General features: G+C 42.2%; 1 protein-coding gene across 8 annotated transcripts in view; it reads right to left on the bottom strand.

Moving 5' to 3' along the window:
* Window positions 1-15,152, bottom strand: part of ESRP1 (epithelial splicing regulatory protein 1) — a 59,974-nt gene that overhangs the window by 30,705 nt on the left and 14,117 nt on the right. For 7 of the 8 annotated variants that reach the window (XM_051843918.3, XM_017341442.4, XM_051843922.3 and 4 more), the window contains exons 5-10: window positions 7,916-8,014; window positions 7,728-7,782; window positions 6,410-6,520; window positions 6,161-6,293; window positions 6,016-6,058; window positions 375-676 (exon numbers count right to left, since the gene is read on the bottom strand). In XM_051843918.3, the coding sequence (XP_051699878.1) occupies window positions 375-676; window positions 6,016-6,058; window positions 6,161-6,293; window positions 6,410-6,520; window positions 7,728-7,782; window positions 7,916-8,014 (743 nt within the window). The remainder of the gene's footprint in view (window positions 1-374; window positions 677-6,015; window positions 6,059-6,160; window positions 6,294-6,409; window positions 6,521-7,727; window positions 7,783-7,915; window positions 8,015-15,152) is intronic. The other variant, XM_051843919.3, reaches the window with a different exon arrangement.

Here is a 15,152-nt window from a genome sequence, read left to right as displayed (position 1 = left end):
AATTTCTTTTGGTCAGGAAAAAAGCAACCCAAGTACACAATAATGGAATTTCTAAATAAAGTCTGCACTCAAATGTACAATAGAGAAACTTTTAGAAGAAGTATTTACTTTCATGAGATACACATTTTAGACATGGTTAAACTTTCAAGACATGTAGTAGTTTTGAAACAGAATGCATAAGCGTTCTCTACAGCACTGCTCTAGTTATATGAAGACACAGTATGGCTTCTTTTGGTTATGGAGTCAGACAATTCTCATTTCCTTGGACTCTCTATATTCTTCAAATTGTATTTTAACATAATGACTAGCATAAGGCTGTTTTCAAAGGAGAAAAGAAATTAATATACAGTTGCCACATCATCTTCAAAACCCACCTGCTGAACTTCCGCTGCTGTGCTCCTGAAGAGTTCAATGTATCTTTTACCCAACAAGTCCTTATGCTTCCTCAATGCGTTCTGTGCATATTCTTCACAAGCAAAGAGGACAAAAGCATCCCCTGTAGGCCTACCATCTGGGTAGGTGACAAACAGAATGCCTTCCTTCCCCCCTGTGATAGGGCAATGCTGTCCAAAGAAGGCCACCACTTCTTCAGCAGTGGCTGTGAAAGGCAGCCCTCGCATGCGCACAATGACTTGATTTTCCTTGGAGAGAAACTGTGCTACTTCATTGGATGTACCTAGGGAAAACAAACATAAGGAAGCATGGGGAACCAAGAGTTAAGACATCATCTTTATTCATTGAAACATTAAAAATTCCTGGCATTATCTTGAATATATAATTCAGACCCACACTCATACTGAATTCATAATGATTAAGATCCTAGGAATTAGGAATCTCTTTTCCCTGAACAAACTCTTTCCCTATCATTTTCATAAAACACCCCCTCTTAATTGAGAAAGCTGCTCAGATAATCAAATCATGCAACAACCATCTATCTTTTTTTTTCTTTTATTAGATAGGCAGAATTAGAAAGTGAGATAGAGAGACAGGGAGAAAGGTCTTCCTTCCATTGGTTCACCCCCAAATGGCTGTTACGGCCAGCGCGCTGCGCCAATCTGAAGCCAGGAGCCAGGTGCTTTTCCTGGTCTCCCACATGGGTGCAGGGGCCCGAGCACTTGGGCCATCCTCCACTGTCTTCCTGGCTCACAGCAGAGAGCTGGACTGGAAGAGGAACAACCGGAACTAGAACCTGGCGCCCATATGGGATGCCAGCGCCACAGGCAGAGGATTAACCAAGTGAGCCATGGTACAGGTCCTAGAGCAAGAATGCCTGGGTCTAATCTTGGTTTTGGTGTTTGCTGAGGTCTGAGTTTAGTCAAGCTTAACCTCCATACTTTAGTTTTCTTACCTGCAAAATTGTCTACATCACATGTTGTGAGAATTAAGTAGGTTAACATATATATATCACTATATTTCTATGGCTTTTTGTTTTTATACCCTCTTTTTTTTTTTTAATATTTCTTTTATTTATGTGAAAGAGTTACAGACAGGAGGAAGAGACAGCTCTTCCATCCACTGGTTCACTCCCAAAATGGAAGTCCATATGGGATGCTGGTGTTGCAAGTAGCAGCTTGACCACTGACGTCACAATGCTGGTCCCATTCTGATTACTTTTAAGAAAAGCTCAAACATATTTAAATATATTCAAGCAGCATGGGAGGGGAACTTTTTTTCTTCCAAGGATCATTTGGACATTTATTTTATTTTTAAAAGATTTATTAATTTATTATTTGAGAGGCAGAGGCAGAGAAACAGAGAGGTGTTCCATCTGCTCGTTCACATCCCAGATGGCTGTGATGGCTGGAGCTGGGCCAATCTGAAGCCAGGAGCCTGGAGCATCTTCCAGGTATCCCATGTGGGTGCAGGGGCCCAAGGACTTGGGCCATCTTCTACTGCTTTCCCAGGCCATAGCAGAGAGCTGGATCAGAAGTGGAGCAGCCAGGACTAGAACCATCACCTATATGAGATGCTGGCACTGCAGGTGGCGGCTTTACCTGCTACACCACAGCGCCAGCCACTATTTTGATATTTATAACATTGGTAGGCTATACAAAATTATCAACTTAAAAATGAGCCTGCCATAGATTTACTGATTCTGAGTCCCATTTATAGTTGCCTTGGCAGGGTCAGACCAAATGATTCCAAAGGGCTTAAAAAACCTGCAGGCCAAATGTTCCCATCCCTTCAGCAGAGAGATTAGGATAAGGAATATATTTGGCACACGGTCTCAGTGTTTATCAACATCACCGATGCAAAGCTTTACATACAGTGTGGTCACGTAGCAAATACTCAAAAGCACATCCTTCAAACTCATGCACTATGAACACTTTCCCTTAATATCAAGCTCCTAGCATGCCACCAACATACAATGAAATCCCAGGCAACAAAGTGAAGATGAGTTCACTCTGCCATCCCAGTTTGCAGTGCATTGAACATGGACCCAGGAAAGACCACAGCAACTGCAAATACTTTTATCTTCAACTAACATCAGACATTGCTTTTGAGCTTTGGAAACTCTTCTAAACTCAAAGTCCTAAGTTTTAAAGGCAGAAGTGGAGAATGTCTAGCCTGCAGGCTACATAAGACCCTGGAAATCATTTGGTTTAGCCTACCAAGGCAACCACAGGCAGGACTCAAAATTCAATACATTTATAGAACGCTAATTTTTAAGCTGATAATTTTTTATGGCCTGTGAATGATGTTAGAAATATCCTAGTGATCCTTGGCAGAAAAATGTTTCCCAAGGTTCCCCACACCAATCTAAAGAAATAAGTGGCAGAACAGAAATATATCAAATTGTGCCAACAGGACTCCATTACTGCAAAAATTTAACCAGGGCTACCTAATGTGGGGATGCAATGTTCTTCCTATTTAAGTAAAGTCACCTTAGTATAATTTGGCAATAGGTGTAATTTTCTTTTTAAAAGATTAACGCTAGGTACTACAATAGGCCTGTTTGAAAGACGTTTCCAGTGGTTTCTGGGAAGAAGCTCCCAGGTTCTGGCTTCAGATAGGCCCAGCTCAGACTGTTGCAGCCATCTGGGGAGTGAACCAGTGGTTGGAAAACCTCTCTGTCTTCTAACTCTGCCTCTCAAACGAATAGATTAATCTAAAAAAAAAAAAAAAACCACTTTACCACTTTTCAGACTCTTTGGTTTCAAGAACTACCACTTCCCTTTGTACACGATTTCATATGATCCTTTGACCTTTATATAGTACTTATAAAAAGTTATCTGAAGGGCCAGTATTGTAGTGCGGCAGGTTAAAATGCCACCTGGTACACCTGTATCCCATATGGGCATTGGTTTAGAGTCCCAGCTGCTCCACTCCTGATCCAGCTCCCTGCTAATGTGCCTGGTAAAGTGGAGGAGTATGGCTGAAGTCCTAGGGCACCTGCACTCACATGGGAGATGTGGAAGAAGCTCCTGGCTCCTGGCTTTGGTCTTAGGACCAGTCCTGGCAATTGCAGCCATTTGGGAAGGGAATCAGCAGATGGAAGATTTCTGTCTCTCCCTCTCTGCAACTCTATCTTTCAAATAAATAAAATAAATCTTAAAAAAAAAAAAAAAAAGTTATTTGAGAGGCAGAGGAAAAAAGAGCTCTCATCCACTGGAACACTCTCCAACTCACAATGCCTGCAAAGGCCAGGAACTCAGACCAAGTCTTACACCTGTGTGGCAGGAACCAAACTACCTGAGCCATCATGGCTGCCTCCTAGGGTCCATCATCAGCAGGAGACTAGAACTGGAAACTGGAGCTGAGGAGGGATGCACATGTTATAACTACTAGGACAAACACCTGCTGCCCCTATATAGTACAATTTCTTTAATAAAGTTTATTTATTTATTTATTTATTTGAAAGGCAGAACAACACAGAGACAAACACAAAGTCTTCCATCTACTGGATCAGTTCCCACATGACCACAATGCTCGGGCTGGGCCAGGCCAAAGCCAGGATCTCAGAAACGCATTTGGGTTTTCCACATGGGTGGCAGGGACCCAACTACTTGAGCCATTACCTGCTGCAATCAGCATGCAGTGAAATAACTAAAGAATACTCTGACTGGAGGTAGCACTGTCGCATAGTAGGTTAAGCCTCCACCTGTGACGCCGGCATCCCATATGGTCACCTGTTCAAGTCCTGGTTGCTATACTTCTGATCCATCTCCCTGCTAATCACCTGGGAAAAGAGTGGAATGTGGCCCAAGTACTTGGGACCTTGCATCAATGTGGGAGACCTGAAGAAGCTCCTGGATTCTGGCTTCAGATTAGCCCAGCACCAGCCACTGCAGCCATCTGGGGAATAAACCAGTGCATAGAAGACCTGTCTTTCTCTCCCTCTGTAATTCTGCTTCTCAAATAAAAAAATAAATCATAAAAAAAAACACTTTGGGGCCAGCACTGAGTTGCAGCAGGTTAAAGCCCCGTTCTACAGTACTGGCATCCCATATAAGTGTCCTTTAGGTCCTGGCTGCTCCACTTCTGATCCAGCTCTCTGGTATGGCCTGGGAAAGCAGAAGATGGCCCAAGGCTTGGACTCCTGCACCCTGTGGGAGACCTGGAAGAAGCTCCTGGCTCCTGGCTTAAGTTTGGCACAGCTCTGGCCATTTGAAAAGTAAACCAGTGGATGGAAGACTCTCTCTCTCTCTGCATCTGCCTCTCTGTAACTACCTTTCAAAAAAATAAATAAATCTTAAAAACAAAACACTTTGGCCTGAACCCAGATAATCTTTGAGGGAAGATAACTTAGAATCTGAGTGGGGACACAAATCCAGGTCCTCTGATATGAGGTGCAAGCAGCCAAGCACTGACTTAGCTGCTACACCAAGTATCTACTTTCTTTTTTTGAAAAACATTTACTTATTTCAAAGGCAGAGCAATAGATAGTACAAGAAACACAAAGAGCTATCTTCCATCTGCTGGTTTGCCAGGCCTGACCTTCCATGTGGGTGGCAGGGACCCAAGTACTTGAAGCATCACCTGCTGCCTCCCAGGTGCTAGCAGCAAGCTGGACTGGAACAGAGGCAGGTCTTGATCACAGACACTCCAGTGTGGGATGCTTTCCCTATACAGTAGGTTGGTTCAAGACTTAAGCCAAATGTTTTACACGAAGCTTCCTAAATTAGAAGTTTGTTTTTGTTTTTGTTTTTATTTCCCAAAAAAATCAATCTCCATGTTTCACTGGGAAATAAAAACCATGATTTTATTTATCTATTCTTGGTATTTATGTAAAATTTTTAGTTTTATTAATCGCTATGGTTTCATAATTTGTGACCTCTAATTCAGGAATTTAGTCTTCAAAGTCTCATGTTAATGATACTAAGCGGATATAAAATCTAATTATGGGCCAGTGCCGTGGCTCAACAGGCTAATCCTCCGCCTTGCGGCGCTGGCACACCGGGTTCCGCCGGATTCTGTCCCGGTTGCCCCTCTTCCAGGCCAGCTCTCTGCTATGGCCTGGGAGGGCAGTGGAGGATGGCCCAAGTGCTTGGGCCCTGCACCCGCATGGGAGACCAGGAGAAGCACCTGGCTCCTGCCTTCAGATCAGCGCAGTGCGCCGGTCACAGCGTGGCCATTGGAGGGTGAACCAATGGCAAAGGAAGACCTTTCTCTCTGTCTCTCTCTCTCACTGTCCACTCTGTCAAAATAAATAAATAAATAAATAAATCTAATTATGGTGTTTAGGGTAGGCCTTTGGGAAGTGATTAGCTTGCATTAAGACTTTAAGACGCCCCCATGATTCACTCTTGGTGGCTTTATAACGAAAGGGAGAAAGGATGCACAGAGACCAAGAGCCCTGCTCTCGCCATAGGGCATTCTGTACTGCCTGTGGACTCCGTGCCAGCAAGAACAGCATTACCAGGCAGAACCAATCAGGACCACCCTATCTTGGAGTATGAGCCTCCAGAACTGAGTTGAAAGTAACCTTCTTCTACAAGGTTAGCCTGCCCCGGCATTTCATTACAGTGCTGAGAAGCTAATTAGCTAAAGCCACATTATATAAAATGTACTTACCACCAGCAATTTTAAGAAAATCTTCACCTGTTGCTTTGTAAACCTAAGAAAAGAAAAGAAAATTAAGCATAGAGTTTCCGAGCCTTCCATATATTTTGACACTCACTTAAGGCTGTCAATGGTCTCTGGCTGTGGGAGGACATACCTCAATGTACCGCGTCCCCATGTGATGTTTGTGCCTCTGCAGTGCTAGGTCTCTGTGCTCCTCACTTACAAACCTAACCAGAGCTTCTCCGTTCCTTCGACCCTGAGCATTCAGACAAAGTGCGGCACCTCCCCTTTGAAAATAACAAAACAGATGGCAGGTGGGAAAATATATAGTGGAGAGAAGATGACAGGAAACCCTTGACCCCTTTGGGATTATTAAATAAAATAGAGAGTAAAGGAAACCAACTTGGCAATATTGAGTCCTTTGAAGAATCTCGCAATGTCTTGATCCGAAGACTGCCATGGTAAACCTCGTGCCCTGACTACAGTGTTATCATCAATAAGTTCCATCTTGCTGCTGTGGAGGAAGCAAAACTCCAGGTTACACAATGATCACAGCAAAAGCAAACCCGACACCTATTTCCCTCCGTGAGTCAATCTGCCTACTTACACATGAAGAAACCTTATTCATCTGGACAGATTTTCAATATTGCCTGATTTTCTTTATAACCTCAAAAATTATCTGGGTTCAGGTCAACATATTCTTTAGGTGTTTCTCTACAGACATATGGCTGCCTAAACAGGTGCAACCCAGCTAGCTTGTCCAACAAACCAGCCATCAGCTGAAGAGCTGCTTGCTTGTCACAAACTCAGAAGTACCCAGGATCAATTTATAGGAAGCAAAGTTTTCCCCTACATCCTTATAGCTTGAAAATTCCTACAACCAAGGAGGATACGTTTATACTCATTTTCAGATCTCACCAGTATAGGAGGGAGTTGAAATCTAGTTTGCCTGCAAAGTTTAGGGCTGGCAATTAACTCACCTCAGGAATGTGTGCACACACAGTCTACTATAAAATATCTCCCTATCAAACCAGGGAGCCATCAGAGGGCGTTTATGGAAATGCTTGGGAGTCCCCACACCTCAGTGAGTCATTTGCAAATTACCTAGCATACATTCTGACATCTTTTGATGTTCTATCCCTCCCGTATTCATTTTCAGTGCTCCTAGGACATTTTCCTAATGAGTCACTTTCTCTACAACTAAACAGGACTCAGTCTCTCTACGGGCAAATCTGTCTTAAGGTTTTTATTCAGTTTATGCACCAGGCGATCTCACAAATCACTAATGATTTACAAACTCAACTAGGTCTACCTATGATTACAAACAGAGATCCCATCACTTCATGCTCTTTCCCAATTATTTCTTTGCTTTAAGGTAGAAACTGATAGAATGTAATTTTATCTTGGGAAAAATCATGAACTCCTTTAAACCCCATGGTTTTTCTTTTGGAAGTTTTCCATGCAAAAGAATGGACAGATTTGAAAAGATTCAAATAAGCATCACATATATGAACGTATGATGTACCTAAGGTCAAAGGAGAAAAAAATGCCAATACCTCATTAAATTTTAATTTCAATATCCAAGTCTACATTAAGTAACAAAATCTTTTATAGAAGATTGACAAAAGGTTTAAGTAAAGTTACTAAGACGTAAGGCAAGTTAAATGTCACATTTTGAGTAAAAACAAAAAAACTCAAAGGGGTAATACGGAAGTACTCACCAAGTGCCACTTTCAAATTTGTAATTTACTCTTTCTGGATCTGAAAATCTGTGATCTAAAATTAAGAACATGCAAGTCATCATGTTAGCTATTAGGAAGACAAAACAATGGGAGGAAATGCCAGGTGTAGTTGAGGGACAGATGGTGGGATCAGTTCTAGGCCACGCTGTTACAACAGCAATACTTACTATAAGGCTCTGAAATCATGGCTAAGATTATGTTCCCCATATCTTCAACTTGAGAGGCTCCATATCGGGGGACTGAGCTGTTCTTCTCAAAGTTTAAACCTGAGATGTTAAGTCAAGGAAAAGTCTGGAGAGGTAAAACGAAGTTATTTCTAACCCAAATTTAATTCAAACTGAGCCAAGAAACCAGGGGCAGTACATCTAGAGAATTCTCTAGGAACCTCAGAAGGATTGCCTGCCATCACTCAAGATTCCACCCATGTTTCTGCAGGTCTGCAAATGCCCTCTTGGGTAAAACAGCCAAATCAATCCTACGCTGCAACACTTCCTGTAATAACATTTGTTTATTAAGCAACAGCAAACACAAATACTGAGCACATTCATGTTGTTTCAAATTGTCAAGTATACGATGTTAAACAGAATTCTTAACCCATTATCCTTACACCCACACATGGCAATGACCATGATATATGTCTAGACAGTGAGGCATTAATGACTTTGTCTAATGTTTGAAAGGGACACTATTTCCACAAGGTCACTTTTACCCAGAACTTTCTTCTAGAATACTTTTAGGGCCATACCATATATCCCATTTTCAGTATCAGTGAACACTAATTAAGAGTAAATTTTAGACACAGTTCAAGCTCTCAGAACTGACATTGGCCAATGAAGTTCATTTTTTAGGTTTTATTTGTTTGAAAGGCAGAGTTACAGAGAAGCAGAGGCAGACAGAGAGAGAGAGAAATCTTCCATCTGCTGGTTCAGCACCCTAGATGGCCACAACGGCCAGAGCTATGTCAATTTGAAGCCAGGAGCTTCTTCTCTCATGCAGGTACAGGGACCCAAGCACTTGGGCCACCTTCTAGTGGTTTCCCAGGCCACAGGAGAGCTGTATCAGAGGAAGTAGAGCAGTGGGACTTGAACCGGCGCCCATATGGGATGCAGGCACTGCAGGCGGCAGTGTTCCAGCTGTGCCACAGCGCTGGCCCTGCCAATGTAGCTCCTGATCAAGCCAGTACACTGTATGGGTCAAGCAGGGAATGTGGCTTTTAAGAAACAACATGATTCAAATTCAGTGTGAGGATTAAACCACAAGAGATTTCCATGAAGTTATATAAAGTAGAAATCTATAATAAACATGAATCTTCATCAAAATAGTTACCTTAAGAAGCTAAGTCATTGGAATGTGTCATTTAAGTTCCAACACTACAGGTCACTTGTATTATGTATGAATTTGCCTAAGTTTTGCCATGTGGTTTATTAAAGCTCATACTATGGGGCTGTACCTTTTCTCTCAGATTTAAAGTGGAAACATGGTGGGTGTTTGGCAGTGGGGAAGAGTTAAGACAGGCTGCATCCTATATTGGAATGCCTGGACTGAGGTGCTGGCTGTTTTCCAGTTTGTAGCTGATGTACATCCTGGGAAGCAGCAGATGATGCTCAAATAGTTGGGAGGAGAGTCCTTGCTAACGCATGGGAGACCTGCACTGAGCTCCTTCAGCCTTGCCCAGCCCTGCCTGTTGCAGATACTTGGGGAGTAAACCAGCAGATGACATCCTTCCTGCGTTTGTCCCACTTTCAAATATGGAAAAGAAAAAGTAAGATACCTCTTTTAAAAAAAATAGGTATAATGAAAACGCACACTTAGATGGTGGTAATATAGTTATAGATTGGTTATATAGAGATAGTGGCTATATGGTTTTCAAACTGCATTTTATAGTTAAAAAAATAAAGGCAGATAAAGAAAAGGTCCTAATGTACTATTTTATTGCAAGCTAAGAGGATACATCAAAAAAAAAAAAAAAAAAAAAGAATCAGATCACTCACAAAGAATGCCTTCCAAGAATTAAATCAAACACCTGAAAAGTTCATTCAATGAGTAATTTCTTGTTCCATTTTCAATTTAAAATCTTTCCATTTCATCCTGCTGTTTCTGTTCATTTCCCACAGTAGTGGGCAAACTCACCTTTGTGTTGTTCCTCAACCATTCCCATTTCTCTGCAGTTGAATACACAACCTATAGAAATGCAGCAATATGTTCCTTGGCAACTTACTTACCCCACTCAACTTCAGCACACCTATAAAGCCACAGCTGTGCTAATCCTCACTTCCCTGGGCTTTCTGTGAAGATTCATTGAGATAAAGCCAGCCTGGAGCACAAAGCAGCTTCTAATAAGAGGTGTCCTCCTCTTCCTCCTCCTCCACAAAACCCTTAGGTAACTACCTTGATAACCTGTGATGATCCAACATTTCTGAGGGCCACATTTGCAACAGAAAGTTGGGACTTACCCTGTGCCTCTTTGTATCCTCTCGTAGGATTAATCATCAAACAAAAGTGGTGACTGATTTTGGCAGCCTCCTGCAAGCCCCTTACACCATGTACTGATGAAGCAGAGGCGCTGGCCATTGAAGGATTAGAAAAGTCAACTCCATGATTTGTTCAAGCAACAGACTAATGACCACCAATTGGGGTTATTAACATGATTATCTGCAGAAGGCAGTACTATAAAATATTTATCAATCCAGTACCATTTTCAACAGTTATGGTAAAAGTTTCAAAAAGTCATAGCCAAAAGATGAAGACGCTTTGGAGAGGAAAATGCCCTAAATTTTCTGGGGAGGCAGGGGGAACTTTAAGAACTCTTTAGAAGGCTAAGAAAAACTAGCTATAGTATATTTGTAAAGTCTGCTAACAAAAAATTGTCTGGAATCCCTGACATTCCAATAACACATTTAGCTTTGTTGTAGTCCACCGTGGTGTAAATAGAAAGGTATCCAAGAAAGAGACACCAGGGGCTGGGACTGTGGCATAGCAGGTAAGGCTGCCACCTGCAGTGCCAGCATCCCGTATGAGCATTGGTTTCAGTCCAGCTGCTCCACTTCCAATCCAGCTCTCTGCTATGGCCTAGGAAAGCAGTGGAAGATGGCCCAAGTGCTTGGGTCCCTGCACCCATGTGGGAGACCCAGAAGCTCCTGGCTTCTGATCAGCGCAGCTCCAGCCATTGCGGCCATCTGGGGAGTGAACCAGAGGATGGAAGACGTCTTTCTCTCTCTGCCTCTCTATAACTCTGCCTTTCAAATAAATAAATCTTAAAAAAAAAAAAAAAAAAAAAAAAAAAAAAAAAAAAAGTGGCCGGCGCCGCAGCTCAATAGGCTAATCCTCCACCTAGTGGCGCCGGCACACCGGGTTCTAGTCCCGGTCGGGGTGCTGGATTCTGTCCCGGTTGCCCCTCTTCCAGGCCAGCTCTCTGCTATGGCCTGGGAGGGCAGTGGAGGATGGCCCAAGTGCATGGGCCCTGCACCCACATGGGAGACCAGGAGAAGCACCTGGCTCCTGCCTTCGGATCTGCGCGGCGCGCTGGCCGCAGCGGCCATTGGAGGGTGAACCAACGGTAAAGGAAGACCTTTCTCTCTGTCTCTCTCACTGTCCACTCTGCCTGTCAAAAAAAAAGAAAATAAGTAAAAATATATTAAAAAAAAAAAAAAAAAAGAACTAGAGACCAAAAGTTCATGGAAAATTTCAAAGATAGATTTACTATACTGCAAAAAATGTTTTGAAATCTCTGTATACAGAATATATCATTATCATAAATGCATCTTTCATGAACTTTTTGAAGACCCCTAGTAGACATGAATTTCAACAAATTTTAGCACTTAAAGTTATTTTTAACTCCATTTTCTATGAACATTTTGAGGTACTCTGATCCCAGCCATGTTTCTCAAGCTTGGCAATTACTGGAATACAAGCCAGACAATTCTTGCTGGCGGAGACAAGTTCTTATGTATTACAAGAATTTTAGTTAGTCTCTACCTTACCCCCAGTTGTAACAACTAAAATGTATCCAGACATGGCCAAAATTTTTCAAGTGGGCAAAAGTCACACCAGGTTAAACATAGTTCCAACAGCTCAAATTTTATCCCTTAACTTTGGTTGATTTCACAAAGTTCCTACATTTAGTAAACTCTACTGGGTACAGTTTTACCAAAAACTGTCCAAGTAAACAAATGCATAAGGACCAGATGAATGCTGGGTCAAAACGGTGAGATACACAAAAGCCCTATCTAAGATACTCACAAAGACTCTCCCCCTAAGGAACCTGGAAGAAAGGTGTTCAATCCTCAACCTGTTTTGGTGCCACTCAGAGCAAAAAATGGGATTTTATATTTTTAAAGGACTATAAAAAGAATATGAGCAGAAACCATACTTGGCCCCAGAATCTGAAATATTGACTATCAACATTTTCAGAGAGAGGTTGCTAGTGAACAGGAGACTGTCAGTGGAATGTTTACATCCGAATTTTCCATCCCAAAACACAGTATGAGGGGCCAATGATGTGCATACAAGGTTAAGCTTCTGCTGGCAATACCAGCATCCCACATGGGCACAGGCTTCAGTCTGTGTCCCAGATGCTCCACTTCCAATCCAGTGTCCTACTAATACGCCTAGGAAAGCAGCAGAGGATGACTCAAGTGCTTGGGTCTCTGTGACCAGCTGGGAGACCTGGAAGAAGCTCCTGGCTTCAGCCTGGCCCAGCTCTGGTCACTGGGCATTTGGGGAGTAAATCAGCAGATGGAAAATAGATTTGTCTCTCTCCATCTCTGCCTTTCAAATAAATAAATAAATCTTAAAAAACAAAACAACAACAACAACAAAAAAACAGAAAACAGAGTATTAGAAGAAAATCAAAGTCTGGAGGAGTAAGAATATGATAGCATGTTGCATCAAAGTACTCTTCTATAATGACAAGAGATACTTGGCCTCCTCACCTTTACTCAGATAACTCACTGCAAAGCATTCTTATCTTCTTAATCCTCCAACTAAATTAAGTTACATCATGAGTGATTCTCTCCTAGCACCAAAGCCTTCCCTAACTGCTCTAGTTCACAACCATCAATTTAAGAGTCCATTACACAACATTCCAGTATTATTCTCCACTGTATTATACATTTCCTGTGTGTAGACCTCCACCTTCCCCTGAGCTCTTTGCACCAACCATAACCCCTAAAGCTTCTAGGATTCTATTGACATGAATTACAGCATTTATTCAATGCATGCACCACCATCTATGTCTTCAAATTTTCACAATAACTTTGTCAGGTAGGTAATGGTAAGACAAAGCAGATGAAGAAATAGGATTTAGAGGTGTTCCATAACTCACCCAGTCACTGGATGGCAAGTTTTGGCATCAGAATCATAATATTGCTCTAATCTGACTATGTGTACACAATCCCTGCACCAAGATAAGCTTTGCTTAATTTGTTTTGTTTTGAGCAATACTCTGTGAGAAACTTTAAATTTACAGGTAAAAGTCCCTTAAAGGAGACAGAGATCAAAAGTAAAATGCTGAGCATTCCATTGGCTTGAAAATGGATTTGCAGCTTAATAGTCATTTTACAGAATTCTCCTTTTAAATTAAGAATCTGTTGTTGACATTGGCTAACTTGGTTTTGTATCACACGTACCAACATGTTTCCCTTCAAGCCATCACACACTGAGATCAGTAGCTCGAGCTGCGAACAATTCCTACAAGTCACCCCACTTCCTGTGAGCCCAAGCCACCTCCTCTTTTTGTGTCTCCACCTCCCCCAAACACATACCTATCTGCCCTCTTAGGAAGCTTTCTGCAACCTATAATGCACAGAAGAACCGAACATGAATGATACACGAAGGAGATCAATTTTAAAGTTTCAGTGCCAATCCTTTTGCCTATCAATTGATGATTGTGAGTTGAATTACTCACTGCATGTCTGATCTTGAGGGCAGGAAAGATGAGTGCGCGCCACCTGATTTATGGCTTGTCACGCAGCTTACTCATTCTGCCCTTGGGGCAGCCACAACAGCACCAACAGGCTTGGCCAGCTCTGCAAGCAAGGAAGGGTGCAGCCAGACTTGGTGGGAACAAAACCCACATTTCCAGCTACAAGGGAGCAAAGTGCTACAAGGAGACGGAGGTTAGACCAGTCAAGAACAGGAGGTACGCTTGCCTTGGTGAAACCTTTGGCCAAACAGACTTCTAGATTTAGCTCATGCTCACAGTAGCCGAAGGTAAAATTCAGACAGAAATTTGAGGATGTTTATTCCATTAGCTTATCCACTGAAAAAAGTTATCTTTCTCAACTGCCTGTAAGAGGATACCCAATTTTCACCTACAAATGTGCTTTTCAGACTGTTTTCGTTTCTATCTAAGCAAATCACATGTATTAAATAACAGAAATGAATTTAAGACTGTTAAAATTACATTCTAATTCAAAATTCCAGCTCAAAGTCATTTTTCTCTGCCATTGACCCTTCAGAAGACTAGTTTGTAACTTTTCTTCCTACTTACTCTTATTTATAGAATAACAAAAACTCATATTACAATAAGGAATGCACAATATTGAATAAAGGAAAAGCAAACAAAAACCATAGCAAAAGGAAAGCTGGTTAGCACTCCAGCTAGGAAGTGAGCTTCCTACAATTATATAAAGAAGGGAGAAAAGCCAGTGAAAAACTACTCCTAAATGAATTGTACAGGGGCTGGCACCATTGTGCAGCGGGTTAAACCCCTGGCCTGTAGTACCCACATACCATATGGGTGGCAGTTCGAGTCCCATCTGCTCCACTTCTGATCCGGCTCCCTGCTGATGCCCCTGGGAAAGCAGCGCAGGATGGCCCAAGTTCTTGGGTCCCTGCAACTGGGTGGAGAGACCCGGAGGAAGCTCCTGGTTCCTGGCTCTGGATCGGCTCAACACCGGCCATTGCGGGCATTTGGGGAGTGAACCAGAGGATGGAGGATCTCTCTCTTTCTCTCTGTAACTCTGCCTCTAAAATGAATAAAATCTTTAAAGATAAAACAAAATTTTAAAAAATTAAATAAACGAGCTGTACAAATCAAAACACTGCTCTGAGCTGGCATTGTGGTACAGTGGTTAAGCCTCTGCCTGCATCCCATATGGGTGCAGTTCAAGTCCTGGCTGTACCACTTCCAATCCAGCTCTCTGCTAAGGCAGAGGACAGCCCAAGTATTTGGGCCCCTGCCATTCAAGTGGGAGACCCAGCTGAAGTTCCAGGCCTTAGCTTCAGCCTGACCCAGCCCTGGCCATTGCAGCTATTTGGGAGTGAAACAGAGGATGGAAGATCTGTCTCTCTTTCTATAACTCTGCCTTTCAAACAAACAAATCTTGAAAAATAAAAATAAAATACAGTTCTGTAAAAGAACGTCCCTGTAATAGAATTTAACTACAATCAAGACAACAAAAC

Source organism: Oryctolagus cuniculus, chromosome 6, assembly GCF_051225735.1.
Source record: "Oryctolagus cuniculus isolate XC-2025 breed Fujian yellow rabbit chromosome 6, ASM5122573v1, whole genome shotgun sequence".
Taxonomy (NCBI): Eukaryota; Metazoa; Chordata; class Mammalia; order Lagomorpha; family Leporidae; genus Oryctolagus; species Oryctolagus cuniculus.
The sequence above is the reverse complement of the archived record's forward strand: the minus strand, read 5'-3'. Positions and strand labels throughout refer to the sequence as shown.